This window comes from Oncorhynchus clarkii, chromosome 27 (assembly GCF_045791955.1).
Source record: "Oncorhynchus clarkii lewisi isolate Uvic-CL-2024 chromosome 27, UVic_Ocla_1.0, whole genome shotgun sequence".
NCBI classification, from domain to species: domain Eukaryota; kingdom Metazoa; phylum Chordata; class Actinopteri; order Salmoniformes; family Salmonidae; genus Oncorhynchus; species Oncorhynchus clarkii.
The window spans coordinates 19,407,521-19,423,658 of NC_092173.1; the positions used below are offsets into that span (position 1 = coordinate 19,407,521).

At 44.9% G+C, this 16,138-nt stretch overlaps 1 protein-coding gene across 1 annotated transcript in view; it reads right to left on the reverse strand.

Annotated features, from left to right (window-relative positions):
* The window catches only part of LOC139385721 (dynein heavy chain domain-containing protein 1), a 47,760-nt gene that overhangs the window by 3,060 nt on the left and 28,562 nt on the right, over positions 1–16,138 (reverse strand). The window contains exons 30-40 of the mRNA XM_071131002.1: positions 12,905–13,054; positions 12,482–12,673; positions 12,024–12,274; positions 7,044–7,185; positions 6,308–6,743; positions 2,716–2,826; positions 2,167–2,343; positions 1,788–1,966; positions 531–1,568; positions 241–412; positions 30–98 (exon numbers count right to left, since the gene is read on the reverse strand). Coding sequence (XP_070987103.1) covers positions 30–98; positions 241–412; positions 531–1,568; positions 1,788–1,966; positions 2,167–2,343; positions 2,716–2,826; positions 6,308–6,743; positions 7,044–7,185; positions 12,024–12,274; positions 12,482–12,673; positions 12,905–13,054 — 2,917 coding nt within the window. The remainder of the gene's footprint in view (positions 1–29; positions 99–240; positions 413–530; positions 1,569–1,787; positions 1,967–2,166; positions 2,344–2,715; positions 2,827–6,307; positions 6,744–7,043; positions 7,186–12,023; positions 12,275–12,481; positions 12,674–12,904; positions 13,055–16,138) is intronic.

Sequence of the window (16,138 nt, forward strand, 5' to 3'; positions counted from 1 at the left end):
TGTCTGTGATAGTATGTTCTATTGAGTACCTGGGATGGAGAGTGGGTTGTATCCTCGTGTGATAAACCAAAGTCTGAAGCGTGGGTGGACCCGACTACCTGCACACAGCCCAACTGGAATGAGGCCCTCTGTCTCCACATCTGTTTGGTGCCCTGGAAATAATAATAGGATTAGATATGAGATTACATATTGAGATTACACAGGGTGGATAAGATTGGTGATTATTATTGTGATTCTCACCTTTGTCTGCACAGGATATCAACTGATTGAGTTGACACACCACTTCGTCATCCCATTGGTCTAACAGATGACAGTTGTTAAAGACCAGCCAATTGCCATCATGAACAGCTATCTTCAGTGCTGAGAGGATGACCTCCTTCTGGCATTTAGCTCCAAATGATATGACTTTCACCTGAAATCAACAGTCATTTAGAAGATTATTACACAAAACTGGAATGCTGGATATAATGGCAATCTGATTTAAATTGAACACAAAAGGTATGTTTGTGTAAGTAAGACATAAGCATTACCCCTCTTTTGTCTGTTTGGTACTGGGACACTTGTTTCAGCCAGTGAAGTGGTTGGATGCTAGCCCAACCATCTCTGCTTGGGCCTGGGAGTGTGATTATGACTGGCCCATTGTGTTTGTTCAGGAAGCGGGAGAGGGCCTCTGGGGAGCCGGTGTGAGGGGCCCCAGCTACCGCTGACCGCACGGGCTGGCCCAGATGACAGGCAGCCAGGTCCTCAGCCACAGCAGCCAGGCAGTGGGGCAGCATGGTCTTCCAGAGGAGAGCCCTCTGCAGAGTGGACAGGTGGGAGTGAGAGCGACAGGGGACAGGCCCCACCACTGTGGAGGAGGGGAAGCGCAGGTACTCCTGCCACTGGCTGGGAGAGGTGGCCAGGGATGAGAGCAGCCCTGTGAAGGCTGGGATGTTGTGTAGCCGGAGGACCTCTGTGTGGGTGTGAGGAGGCACCCAGCTGGGGAGCACATGATGCTGAGATGGAGAGGTAGATGGTGGAGGTGAGACTGGTGTGGAAGCATCTACTGGGAGGTCCATATCTCCTAGGCCCCTGAGGAATGCCAACCGCTCCACCTCCGAGCAGCCCTCGTTGTGCAGGAACAGAGCCACAGACACCAGGAGCCTCAGCAGCGTTGCATGGCTCTGGAACAGGCAGGGCCGGTACTGGGCCAACAGGTGAGATACCATCCTGTGTGTGATCTCTGCCATGACTGCCCCTGTCACTACCTCTCCACTAAAGGTAACATCAGGTCGGCCCTTCAGGACTAACGTCCCCCTCACAGCGAACAGGAAGTTCCTCAGGGGGAACAAGTAGAAGGGGGAGAGGCGTGCCACCTCCTGCAGGGCCTGGTAGAGGGCTGTGGCCAGCCCTGCCACTCTGTGGAAGTCAGCCAGGAGGGGCTTGTGGCGCTCCAGCTCCAGGCTCAGCTCCATAATCTCAGCCTGCAGCTTCTGGGAGGCTGTCTGACAGGCTGACACCCGGGGGAGGAACTCAGGGTCCTGCAGCAGAGGGGTGAAGGACTGGAGGATGTACTCCATTAGAGAGACCTGGGGAGAGGGAATAAAGGGAATAAATCCTTTGCTATAAACCCATATTGTGATTCCCAAATGGCACCCTATTCCTTATATAGTGTACAGGACTCTGGTTAAAAGTAGTGCACTATATAGGGAATAGGGTGTCATTTGGGATGCACATATAGTATAGCACAGAGTAATATACTATATTCTAAAGCCAGAGAAATATAGGTCTCATTCTTATTGGGTCACCTCTTCCTGGCACAGTTTGTCCTGCAGTGCCTTCTTGTCGGTGTTGACGAGACAGTGCTGAACCCACAGCTCCAGACACTCGGACTGCACCAGCTCTGTCAACATGAGCTCCTGCACCTCAGTGGAGCTCAGAGAGAGGTCAATGACATACACCTCAGACAGGATAGACGGGTGGATCTCTGTGGGGACACAATGGAGAATTAATGTAGTAACCTAGAACTTTCATTGGGTCCTGTTCAGGGAGGTGGTGTACTTGTACATCAAGCTGCCTCACGCTATAGAAACAGGATATAGGCTCCTGCCCTATAGGCCGTTCTGGCTCCGACTACTACTTTCATGAGCAGAAAGAAAAGTATGTACTGGTATATATATTTCCTACCATTGAGTATGAGTCTGACTGGTAGTGGAGTGCTGAGGAACAGGCAAAACTCTGGATGGGCTGTCTGAACAGGTCGTCTCAGACCAGGAGAATGGCTCCCTGCCGGCCGCATCAACACCTCCAGGAACTCTGGGCTGGGGACTGCTCGCTCCACGTGGGTAACCAACACCCTCAATCCTGCGCGGAAACAAAATGATAGCCTTAGTCTGTTTGTGGCATAATTTCACTCAAGTCATGTTGACAGTGACAAATGTTGTTTGCAAGAGCACACACAGCTAATATATGCCATTTTATCCAAAGCGAATTACAGTTATACTTGCATATATTTTACGTATGGTTGGCCCCAAGAATCGAACCCACAACCTTGGCGGTGCAAGCACCATGCTCTACCAACTGAACCATACTGGACCACATCTGGGACCACCAGGCTCACAACATGATGTGAGTGAGGGACTAAGAGTAAAGCCCCTCAAGGAAAGGAACCAGTATCAGTCTCACAAACATCAAAATGTTCCTCCAGCACAATATGTACTAACTCCATTAGCTCACCTTTCTCTGAACCCTGCCTGACTTTGTCCAGTAGGTCTGGGTCATCAGCACTGACCACAAGTTCATACTCTCCCTCCCTCTGAGCTGTGGTGTCGTCACCTGGAAGATGCCCTGATGGGGAAGCAACATACACAATCAGCATTTCTCAAACACAAAATGGACAAATCAGTTTTTGTTTGACCTTAACTGTGACGTTTCCCCTAGGTCAGTGGTTCCCAAACGTTTTATAGTCCCGTACCCCTTCTAACATTCAACCTCCAGCTGCGGACCCCCTCTAGCACCATGGTCAGCGTATTCACAAATGTTGTTTTTTGCCATCATTGTAAGCCTGCCACACACACTATACAATACATTTATTAAACATAAGAATGAGTGTGAGTTGTCACAACCCGGCTCGTGGAAAGTGACAAAGAGATCTTATAGGACCAGGGCACAAATAATAATATAATCAATCATTTTGCTCATGATTTAACCATCTTACATATAAATCCTTATTTGTTCATCAACAATTGTAAATAACTCACCACAGGTTAATGAGAAGGGTGTGATTGAAAGGATACACATAACTGCAATGTTGGGTTGTATTGGAGAGAGTCTCAGTCTTAAATAATTGTCCACACATAGTCTGTGCCTGTATTTAGTTTTCATGCTAGTGAGGGACAAGAATCCACTCTCACATAGGTACGTGGTTGCAAAGGGCATCAGTGTCTTAACAGCATGATTTGCCAAGGCAGGATCCTCTGAGCGCAGCCCAATCCAGAAATCTGGCAGTGGCTTTGATTAAATTCTATTTTCACAGAACCGCTTGTTGTAATTTCGATGAGGCTCTCTTGTTCAGATATCGGTAAGTGGACTGGAGGCAGGGCATGAAAGGGATAACGAATCCAGTTGTTTGTGTCATCGGTTTCGGGAAAGTACCTGCGTTATTACGCACCCAACTCACTCAGGTGCTTCGCTATATCACATTTGGCATTGTACATAAGCTTGTTAATTTGCACACAAAAAAAATCATACAATGATGGAAAGACCTGTGTGTTGTCCTTGTTAATGCAGACAAGAGCTCCAACTTCTTAATCATAGCCACAATTTTGTCGCGCACATTGAATATAGTTGTGGAGAGTCCCTGTAATCCTAGATTCAGATCATTAAGGCGAGAAAAAAACATATCCCAGATAGGCCAGTTGTGTGAGAATCTCGTCATCATGCAAGTGGTCAGACAAGTGAAAATTATGGTCAGTAAAATAAAACTTTAAGCTTGTCTCTCAATTAAAAAATATGTGTCAACACTTTGCCCAGCGCACTTCTGTATGTTGTAAAAGCGTTATATGGTCGCTGCCCATATTGCATAGTGTAGGAAATACGAGAGTTCAGGGGCCTTGCTTTAACAAAGTTAACCATTTTCACTGTAGTGTCCAAAGTCTTTCAAACTGTCAGGAATTCCCTTGGCAGCAAGAGCTTCTCGGTGGATGCTGCAGTGTGCCCAAGTGATGTTGGGAGCAACTGCTTGCACACGCGTTACCACTCCACTATGTCTCCCTGTCATGGTTTTTGCGCCATCAGTACAGATACCAACACATCTTGACCACCAAAGTCCATTTGATGTCACAAAGCTGTCCAGTACTTAAAAAATATCCTCTCCTGTTGTACTGGTTTGCAGGAGGTCTTCCTTAATTGACCCCCCATAAACATAATGGACATATACCAGGAGCTGTGCCAGGCCCACCACGTCTGTTGACTCATCCAACTGTAACGCATAGAATTTACTGGCTTGTATGCAAAGCAGTTGTTTCAAAACATCTCTTGCCATGTCACTGATGCGTCATGAAACAGTGTTGTTTGATGAAAGCATTGTCTGTATAGTTTTTTTGGCCTTTTTCCCCAGCATTGTCACAGCCATATCCGCTGCAGCAGGAAGAATTAAGTCCTCCACAATTGTATGGGGCTTGCTTTGTCCAAGCCACTCGGTAGCAAAGACGCTTCTAGCCCCTTCTTATGAATGGTATCTGTTGCTTTTATACATGTATTGCTACTCAAAAGTCGTCTTAATTCTCGCTCAAAAAAAATCCTGTGGCTTATTTTTAAATGGGCATGTTTTGTTTCTAAATGTCTGCGCAAGAGTGAATGTTTCATCGACTTGTGAGATAGTACTTTTGCACATATAACACACTGTGGCTAAAGAAAGGCACTACTCCCAATATAAGTGAACCCCAAATCAATGTAGTTCTCATCATATTTGCGCCTCTTCGATGGTCCAACTGTTCGGTGCTTTCCGGGTAAGGGGGCAGTAGCTCTTCGGCTGCATCAGATTCACAACTGTCAGTGTCCATGCTAGCTAAGCTAACAACACATGTAGAATTACTGATGCTAGCATTGGATGTGCTTGTGGAAGCAGAACTTGTGTCGTCAACAGATGCAGGTGTAGTACTGCTGGTAGTAGATCTGTATCTCGGACGCGGGCCTTACTTTTTCTAACCATTCATCCATTTTCGAGCAGCAGTGGAATTCCCGCGAAACAGTGTTGCCAACTCCTCAGTAAGTAAAGTAGATATTGGCTGTCCTAAAAGTCTCTAAATGACTGCATCACCTAATTTTCATAATTGGCCATGTGCACGTAATTGTGACGGGCGCTGTAGGAGAGAGGAATAACTTCTTCGGAGAGACAAAAAGTGAGTAAAAAACACCCTTAAATATATGTTCAGAACTACAAATTAACTTTCTTCTGTCGATTCTTGTTTTGTTTTTTATCCGGGCTTGGGCCCGGAAAAAGTGACCCAAAAGAGACACTCTGGCGGAGGTACCTATTTTTTTAATTTTTTTTAATTAACTTTCACATCCCGCCCTATGTATGCCAGGGCGGGATCAGCCAGCAGCGGATTCCCGCATGCGCAGTCTGGACGCGGAGGGGTGAACATCTCCTCCTGCAGCTGGGAGGGACTTCAGCGCGAGAATGGCCGTCTGAGTGCTTTGGGACGGGAGTGGGGCCCACGGCAGCACCCGCTGCTCGTTGAGAAGAGTAAGAACATGAAGATGTGCATTCACATCAGTCTCCAATAACACCAGAAAAAGTCGCTAGATTTGTCGCTAGTCGCTTTTTGGAAAATGTGTCGCTAGAGGGGTCTGAATACTCGCTAAATATAGCGGCGAAGTTGGCAACACTGGCCGCGAGAAAGTAACGGTTAATGTTATTGGATGTTAATTATTTGATTAGGCTACCTGTATTTGACGTTGTTGTGTTATATCGCTGAACACTAAATGGTTTATTTTATTTTTTGGCAGTGAAACGAAGCTACTCAGGCGAGGAAAAAACCTCACCCAAATGTATAGATAGCCCCGTTGGAAAATATAAATGGACTGTTTTAAAATGTGAATTAAAAAATATATATATATATGTATTTTTTTTAATGTGAATCACAATTTTATATTTTGCGTATCCCCAATGGCATTGAGTTTTTTTTTTTTTCCAGTTTGGGAATACCTGCCCTAGGTAAAGATCTAGGATCAGCTTCCTCTCCCTCAATCCTAACATTAACCATTAGTGAGGAAAACACAAAACCTACTTAAGATCAGCCCCTAGGGGCTCCTAGCTGCTCACCTGTCAGCAGCATGGCCTGGGCACTCATCTCATGTTGCTGAGCGTCTGCCAGCAGGGGCCAGTGTTGAGCCCAGGGGCCTCTGTATCCCCACAGCAGCAGCTTGAGCACCAGCCTGGGAGGCACCCCGAGCACCTGGCGATGGTCCACCCCTACAGCCCTAGCCAGGGCCATCTGCAGCTCTGCTCCCATAGGGATGGGGACATGGAGAGGGGCCTCAAGGGCCCCAGGTGGCCCAGGGGCTATGGAAGCAGGGTTCGGGAGTAGAGAGGTCCTAGGGTCCTCAGGGTTGATGTTAATGTGTCCAGACAGACACAGCTCTCTCCACTTCCCCAATAGTACCATCCGTACATCTGGCAAAAATGGACCCAGGTAGGTGATTGTGGCAGCCAGGAGCAGAGCGTCCCCTGATATGGTCTGGTTATTCATTTCTGTCTCCTACAGAAGAGAGGAGTGGAGCATGTTATGGTTCTTTATTCTCTAGAATAAAAACAAAATTGCATTATTGTTAAAAAATAAATTAAAAAATATATGATTAAAATGTAAATAAATTACTGTAGGTAAAATATAGCAGTAAGAGTTGTAATGTAACTATTCCCAATATAACTTTTGACCAGGGCCCAAGTAGTGCACTATATAGGGAATAGGGTTCCATTTGGGACATATCCATTGGTATGTATTAGTATGAGTGTTACTTCCCTTTGCGGCAGCAGTCCAGTCAGTGATGTGACACTGGACCTGCTGTACTGCAGCAGCAGCCTTTCTTTCCAGGGTCTCAGCCTTACGCAGCTGGGTGGTCAGCTCTTCCAGGTCCAGTCTGAGGAACTGCTGCTGTCTCTCCATGTCCTCCAGCTGCTCCCGGGCCTCCTCCTCCTGCAGCCTGGTGTAGTATCGCAATACCTAGACGTTTGTTATTTATTCAAGGCCACCTGCTCCCATGCTTGCAATCTTCAAACTTTCCTACTTCTTATATCTAGTTTGACGATGGGAAGGTAAAGACAGCGCAATAATTCTATATGGAAGTGTTAGAAAATACACAAATTCATGGGACCAGCGCCATTGCTGGATTCTACAGGATTAGCATTGAAAACATGATCAGCGGAAGGGATATCCAGTAATTAATTGGCTGCAGATACTTTTAAAAACGTCTAAACGACTAATGACAGTAAAGCAGTTATGGCATTTGTCTGTTGAGTACCTTGCTGAAATTCACTACGAATGTGTTTATTTTTCACTTTGATGGCGAACTTTGTGCTGCTATCACTGACTCCCAGTCATTCCGAATGAGGAAGTTTAGTCCCTTGTTGAATAGTGGCACTAAGAGTTATGGTATATTTGAATCCTCTTGTCTTAACTGGCATATTTTTGACCTAGTCCTTTATACAGTGCATTTGGAAAGTATTCAGACCCCTTGACCTTTTCCACATTTTGTTACATTACAGCCTTATTCTAAAATGGATGAAATTATTTTTCCCAATCTACACACAATACCCCATAATGCAAGTTTAGATATTTTTGCAAATGTATAAAAAAAATAACATTTACATAAGTAATCAGACCTTTCACTCAGTACTTTGTTGAGGCACCTTTGGCAGCGATTCAAGCATCGAGTCTTCTTGGGTATGAGGCTACAAACTTGGCACACCCTTATTTGGGGAGTTTCTCCCATTCTTCTCTGCAGATCCTCTCAAGCTCTGTCAGGTCGGATGGGGAGGGTCGCTGCATAGCTATATTCAGGTCTCTTCAGAGATGTTCTATCGTGTTAGAGTCCAGGCTATTGTTAGGCCACTCAAGGACATTGAGACTTGTCCTGAAGCCACTCCTGCTCTGTCTGGCTGTGTGTTTAGGGTTGTTGTCCTGTTGGAAGGTGAACCTTCGTCCTAGTCTGAGGTCCTGAGAACTCTGGAGCAGGTTTTCATCAAGGATCTCTCTGTACTTTGCTCCATTAATCGTTCCCTCGATCCTGACTAGTCTTCCAGTCCCTGCCGCTGGAAAAACATCCCCACAGCATGATACTGCCACCACCATGCTTCACTGTAGGGATGGTGCCAGGTTTCCTCCAGACATGACGCTTGGCATTCAGGCCAAAGAGTTCAATCTTGGTTTCATCAGACCAGAGAATCTTGTTTCTCATGGTCTGAGATTCTTTAGGTGCCTTTTGGCAAACTCCAAGTGGGCTGTCATGTGCCTATTACTGAGGGGTAGCTTCTGTCTGGCCACTCTACCATAAAAGCCTGATTGGTGGAGTGCTGCAGAGATGGTTGTCCTTCTGGAAGATTCTCCGATCTCCACAGAAGAATTCTGGAGCTCGGTCAGAGTGACCATCGGGTTCTTGGTCAGGCCCTTCTCCGATTGCTCAGTTTGGCCGAGCGGACAGCTCTAGGAAGAGTCTTGGTTGTTCCAAACTCTTACATTTAAGAATGATGGAGGCCTCTGTCTTCTAGGGGACCTTCAATGCTGCAGACATTTTTTGGTACCGTTACCCAGATCTGTGCCCCGACACAATTCCTTTGACCTCATGGCTTGGTTTTTGCTCTGACTTGCACTGTCAACTGTGGGACCTTTATATAGACAGCTGTGTGCTTTTCCAATCAATTGAATTTATCACAGGTAGACTCCAATAAAGTTGTAGAAACATCTCAAGGATGATCAATGGAAACAGGATGCACCTGAGCTCAATTGAGTCTCATAGCAGAGTCTGAATACTTATCTAAATAAGGTAATTCTGTTTTTTATTTTTTATAAAATTGCCAACATTTCTAAAAACATGTTTTTTCTTTGTCATTATGGGGTATTGTGTGTAGGATTTAATTATTTTTTTTATCCATTTTAGAATAAGGCTGTAACGTAACAAAATGTGGAAAAATAAAAAAAAGTCAGTGGGTCTCCATCACTCTCCTTCTTGGTCAAATAGCCCTTACACAGCCTTGGGTCACTGTCCTGTTGAAAAACAAATGATAGTCCCAATAAGCACAAACCAGATGGGATGGCGTATCGCTGCAGAATGTTGTGGTACCCATGCTTGTTAAGTGTGCCTTGAATTCCAAATAAATCACTGACAGTGTCAACAGCAAAGCACCCCCACACCACCATCTTCACCACACATCCAGAGATCATCCATTCACCTACGCCGCGTCTCACAAAGACACGGCGGTTGGAACCAAAAATAAAACATTTGGACTCATCAGACCAAAGGACAGATTTCCACGAGTCTAATGTCCATTGCTCATGTTTCTTGGCCAAAGCAAGTATCTTCTTCTTATTGGTGTGCTTTGGTTTATTTGCAGCAATTTGACCATGAAGACCATGATTCACACAGTCTCCTCTGAGCAGTTGATGTTGAGATGTGTCTGTTACTTGAACTCTGTGAAGCATTTATTTGGGCTGCAATTTCTGAGGCTGGTAACTCTAATGAACTTATCGTCTGCAGCAGAGGTAACTCTGGGTCTTCCTTTCTTGTGGTGGTCCTCATGAGAGCCAGTTTCATCATAGCGCTTGATGGTTTTTGCGATTGCACGGGATTAACTGACCTTCATGTCTTGATGTAATGATGGGCTGTCTATCCTCTTTGCTTATTTGAGCTGTTCTTGTCATAATATGGACTTGGTCTTTTACCAAATAGGGCTATGTTCTGTATACCACCCCTACCTTGTCACAACACAACTGATTGGCTCAAACGCATTAAGGAAAGAAATTCCACAAATTAACTTAACAAGGCACACCTTGAAATGATTTGAAATGCATTCCAGGTGACTTCCTCATGAAGCTGGTTGAGAGAATGCCAAGAATGTGCAATGCTGTCATCAAGGCAAAGGGTGCCTACTTTGAAGAATCTCAAATACATTTTGATTTGTTTAACACTGTTTTTGGTTAGTACATGATTCCATATGTGTTATTTCAGAGTTGTGATGTCTACACTATTATTCTACAATGTAGAAAATAGTAAAAATAAAGAAAAACCCTTGAATGAGTAGGTAAGCCAAGTTAACAAACAGATCACCGACCATTTCAAATCCTACCTAACCTTCTCCGCTATGCAATCTGGTTTCCGAGCTGGTCATGTGTGCACCTCAGCCACGCTCAAGGTCCTAAACGATATCATAACCGCCATCAATAAAAGACAATATCGGGCAGTCGTCTTCATCGACCTGGCCAAGGCTTTCGACTCTGTGTATCACAGCATTCTTATCGGCAGACTCAACAGCCTTGGTTTCTCAAATGACTGCCTCGCCTGGTTCACCAACTACTTCTCAGATAGAATTCAGTGTGTCAAATCGGAGGGCCTGTTGTCCGGACCTCTGGCTGTCTCTATGGGGGTGCCACAGGGTTCAATTCTCGGGCCGACTCTCTTCTCTGTATACATCAATGATGTCGCTCTTGCTGCTGGTGATTCTCTGATCCACCTCTACGCAGACAACACCTTTCTGTATACTTCTGGCCCTTCTTTGGACACTGTGTTAACTAACCTCCAGGCGAGCTTCAATGCCATACAACACTCCTTCCGTGGCCTCCAACTGCTCTCAAATGCAAGTAAAACTAAAGGCATGCTCTTCAACCGATCGCTGCCCGCACCTGCCCGCCCATCTAGCATCTCTACTCTGGACGGTTCTGACTTAGAATATTTGGACAACTACAAATACCTAGGTGTCTGGTTAGACTGTAAACTCTCCTTCCAGACACACATTAAGCATCTCCAATCCAAAATTAAATCTAGAATCGGCTTCCTATTTCACAACAAAGCCTCCTTCACTCATGCTGCCAAACATACCCTCGTAAAACTGACTATCCTACCGATCTGTGACTTCAGTGATGTCATTTACAAAATAGCCTCCAGCTCTACTCAGCAAACTGGATGTAGTCTATCACAGTGCCATCCGTTTTGTCAACAGAGCCCCATATACTACCCACCACTCTCGTTGGCTGGCCCTCGCTACATATTCGTTGCCAAACGCACTGTCTTCAGGTTATCAAAAAGTCTTTGCTAGACAAAGCCCCGCCTTATCTCAGCTCATTGGTCACCATAGCAGCACCCACCCGTAGCACGCACTCCAGCAGGTATATTTCACTGGTCCTCCCGGAAGCCAACTCCTCCTTTGGCTGCCTTTCCTTCCAGTTCTCTGCTGCCAATGACTGGAACGAATTTCAAAAATCACTGAAGCTGGAGTCTTATCTCCCTCACTAACTTTAAGCATCAGCTGTCAGAGCAGCTTACCGATCATTGCACCTGTACACAGCCCATCTGTAAATAGCCCACCCAACTCCCTCATCCCCATATTGCTATTTATTTTTTTGTTCCTTTGCACCACAGTATCTCTACTTGCACATTCATCTTCTCCACATCGATCACTCCAGTGATAATGCTAAATTGTAATTATTTTGCCACTATGGCCTATTTATTGCCTTACCTCCCTAATCTTACTACATTTGCACACACTGTATAAAGATTTTTCTAGTGTGTTATTGACTATGTTTGTTTATCCCATGAGCAATGGACATTAGACTCGTGGAAATCTGTCCTTTGGTCTGATGAGCCCAAACTCTGTTTGTGTCGCACTGCTTTATCTTGGCCAGGTCACAGTTGTAAATGAGAACTTGTTCTCAACTGGCTTACTTGGTTAAATAAAGGTGACATAAAAAAAGGTATTCAAACTTTTGACTGGTACTGTATATCACACACACACTACTGTCCTTCAACCAAATTACAACAGGACTTCACACCTGGCCACACACAGTCGGGCACGGCTCTCCGCCATGCGCACTTCCAGCTGTTTCTTCCGGGCCTCCTGGGGGGCCATGTGGCGCTGGACACAAGCATACTGGTACACTGCCCTCACCCAGCGGCACAGGGACTCACACGCCCGGCTCACACCTCGCACAGACTCCGGTAAGAATGCTCGTTGCGGCACTATCTGGCCCAACTGACGGAACAGGTCGTCACTCAACATGGAGCGGTCAAAGAACTCCAACTCCTAAGAAAAAACAGACAATACATATATTATCTTATGATAGGAGATAATCCTTGAACTTTGATGTAGGTCACTGCAAACTCACTGCATATTACAAAGAGTATCCTTTAAAAAAAAAAGAAAAAAGAATAGGTAAGTTCGTAACTTTCTTAATTCCTCTTATATATTCTACCAATAGAAAATGATGCCTCATCCCGTTTGACCCCTGACCTGGAAGAAGTTGGACTGTCCCAGCAGCTGTTTGCTGCTCTCCCAGTTGCGTGGGCGGTTGAATAACAGGCATATGGCATCCATAACGATTATCACTCCGTCTGGGGGAAATCTGTAGCGTCGCACCTCAACCAGGTCTGACGTGCTCAGAGACTGAAGAGCATCAAGTGCAGTCTGGTACAGAGGACTCACCTAGGTAGGTCCAAGGAAACATAACATACAGTATTAGGAACATAAGACAAACATCAAAATGTCCCCCTTTTCCCTACATAGTCCACTATTTTTGATCAGGTCCCTGGTCAAAAGTAGTGCACTATACAGGGAATAGGCAGGCGTAGTGTGCTAATGTGATAAGTATGATGATTGCAGAGAGGTGACTGGGACCATATAGATAGAGAGGCTGATATTATCTATGAGTAGGACCTCCTTGAAGGCGTCCTCTGCCTGCTGTTGGGCCTGATGAGTCTGTTCCTCCAGGTGAGATAGTCTGTTCTCCTCCAGTAGACAGTGCTGCCGGGCACGCTCACACAGCGTTCGCTCTGTGTCTGTCACACGCTGCAGCGGGTACAAGCACTGGAACACAAACAAACAGGCAAACCCATTGATAGGGTGCCATTTGGGAGGTTTCCCATATTTCTAATGTAGTGCACTACTTTTGACCCGGTCCATAGGGCTCTGGTCAAAAGTAGTGCACCATAAAGGAATAAGGATGCCATTTGGGACACAGATATTTGATTTTCAAAGGTACAGTACAGATCATGTTGAACACTGAAGAGAAGCAACACATACAGTCGTGGCCAAAAGTTTTGAGAATTACACAAATATTAATTTTCACTAAGTCTGCTGCCTCAGTTTGTATGATGGCAATTTGCATATACTCCAGAATGTTATGAAGAGTGATCAGATGAATTGCAATTAATTGCAAAGTCCCTCTTTGCCATGCAAATGAACTGAATCCCCCAAAATAACATTTCAGCCCTGCCACAAAAGGACCAGCTGACATCATGTCAGCGATTATCTCGTTAACACAGGTGTGAGTGTTGACGAGGACAAGGCAGGAGATCACTCTGTCAAGCTGATTAAGTTCGAATAACAGACTGGAAGCTTCAAAAGGAGGGTGGTGCTTAGAATCATTCTTCTTCCTCTGTCATCCATGGTTACCTGCAAGGAAACGCGCCGTCATCATTGCTTTGCACAAAAAGTGCTTCACAGGCAAGGATATTGCTGCCAGTAAGATTGCACCTAAATCAACCATTTATCGGATCATCAAGAACTTCAAGGAGAGCGGTTCAATTGTTGTGAAGAAGTCTTCAGGGCGCCCAAGAAAGTCCAGCAAGCGCCAGGACCGTCTCCTAAAGTTGATTCAGCTGTGGGATCGGAGCTCCACCAGTACAGAGCTTGCTCAGGAATGGCAGCAGGCAGGTGTGAGTGCATCTGCACGCACAGTGAGGCGAAGACTTTTGGAGGATGGCCTGGTGTCAAGGGCAGCAAAGAAGCCACTTCTCTCCAGGAAAAACATCAGGGACAGACTGATATTCTGCAAAAGGTACAGGGATTGGACTGCTGAGGACTGGGGTAAAGTCATTTTCTCTGATGAATCCCCTTTCCAATTGTTTGGGGCATCCGGAAAAAAGCTTGTCCGGAGAAGACAAGGTGAGAGCTACCATCAGTCCTGTGTCATGCCAACAGGAAAAATATCCTGAGACCATTCATGTGTGGGGTTGCTTCTCAGCGAAGGGAGTAGGCTCACTCACAATTTTGCCCAAGAACACAGCCATGAATAAAGAATGGTACCAACACATCCTCTGACAGCAACTTCTCCCAACCATCCAGGAACAGTTTGGTGACAAACAATGCCTTTTCCAGCATGATGGAGCACTTTGCCATAAGGCAAAAGTGACAACTAAGTGGCTCGGGGAACAAAACATTGATATTTTGGGTCCATGGCCAGGAAACCAAAGTCGGGTGGACAAACAAAAACCCACAAATTCTGACAAACTTCAAGCATTGATTATGCAAGAATGGGCTGCCATCAGGATGTAGCCCAGAAGTTAATTGACAGCATGCCAGGGCAGATTGCAGAGGTCTTGGAAAAAGAAGGGTCAACGCAGCAAATATTGCATCAACTTCATGTAATTGTCAATAAGAGCCTTTGACACTTATGAAATGATTGTAATTATACTTCAGTATTCCATAGTAACATCTGACAAAAAATATCTAAAGATACTGAAGCAGCAAACTTTGTGAAAATTAATATTTGTCATTCTTAACTTTTGGCCACGACTGTACAGTAATAGTCAAAGGTTTGGACACCTACTCATTCAAGGGTTTTTCTTTATTTTTACTATTTTCTACATTGTAGAATAATAGTTTAGACATCACAACTATGAAATAACACATGGAATCATGTAGTAACTAAAGTGTTAAACAAATCAAAATATATTTTAGATTTTTCAAATTAGCTACCCTTTGCCTTGACAGCTTTGCACACTCTTGGCATTCGCTCAACCAGCTTCACCTGGAATGCATTTCCAACCGTCTTGAAGGAGTTCCCATAAATGCTGAGCCCTTTTGGCTGCTTTTCCTTCACTCTGCGGTCCAACTAATCCCAAACCATCTCAATTGGGTTGAGGTCGGGTGATTGTGGAGGCCAGGTCATCGGATGCAGCACTCCATCACTCTCCTTGGTCAAATAGCCCATACACAGCCTGGAGGTGTGTTGGGTCATTGTCCTGTTGAAAAACAAATGACAGTCCCCTGCTCTGACATGCACTGTCAACTGTGGGACCCTATATAGACAGCTGTGTGCTTTTCCAAATCATGTCCAATCAAATGAATTCACCACAGGTAAACTCCAATAAAGTTGTAGAAACATCAAGGATGATAAATGGAAACAAGATGCACTTGAGGTCAATTTCGAGTCTCACAGCAAAGTCTGAATACTTATGTAAATAAGGTATCTGTTTTTTATTTTTTATAAATTTGCAAACATAAAAAAAAATAATAATTTGCTTTGTTATTATTGGGTATTGTGTGTAGATTGCTGAGGATTCACATTTTTTAAATCAATTTTAGAATAAGGCTGTAACGTAACAAAATGTGGAAAAAGTTAAAAGTCAATGGGTCTCCATCACTCTCCTTCTTAGTCAAATAGCCCTTACACAGACTGGAGGTGTGTTGGGTGATGGTGAAAAACAAATGATAGTCCCACTAAGCGCAAACCAGATAGGATGGCATATCGCTGCAGAATGTTGTGGTAGTCATGCTGGTGTGCCTTGAATTCTAAATAAATCTGAGTGTCAACAGAAAAGCACCCCCACACCGTCACACCTCCACCTTCAATGGTTCACAGTGGGAACCACACATGCAGGGACAATCCATTAACATTTGGACTCATCAGACCAAAGGAAAGATTTCCACCGGTCTAATGTCCATTGCTCGTGTTTCTTGGCCAAAGCAAGTCTCTTCTTCTTATTGGTGTCCTTTAGTAGTGGTTTCATGCAGCAATTTGACCATGAAGGCCTGATTCACGCAGTCTCCTCTGAACAGTTGATGTTGATGTGTCTGTTACTTGAACTTTGTGAAACATTTATTTTGACTGCAATCTGAGGCTGGTAACTCTAATGAACTTATCCTCTGCAGCAGAGGTAACTCTGG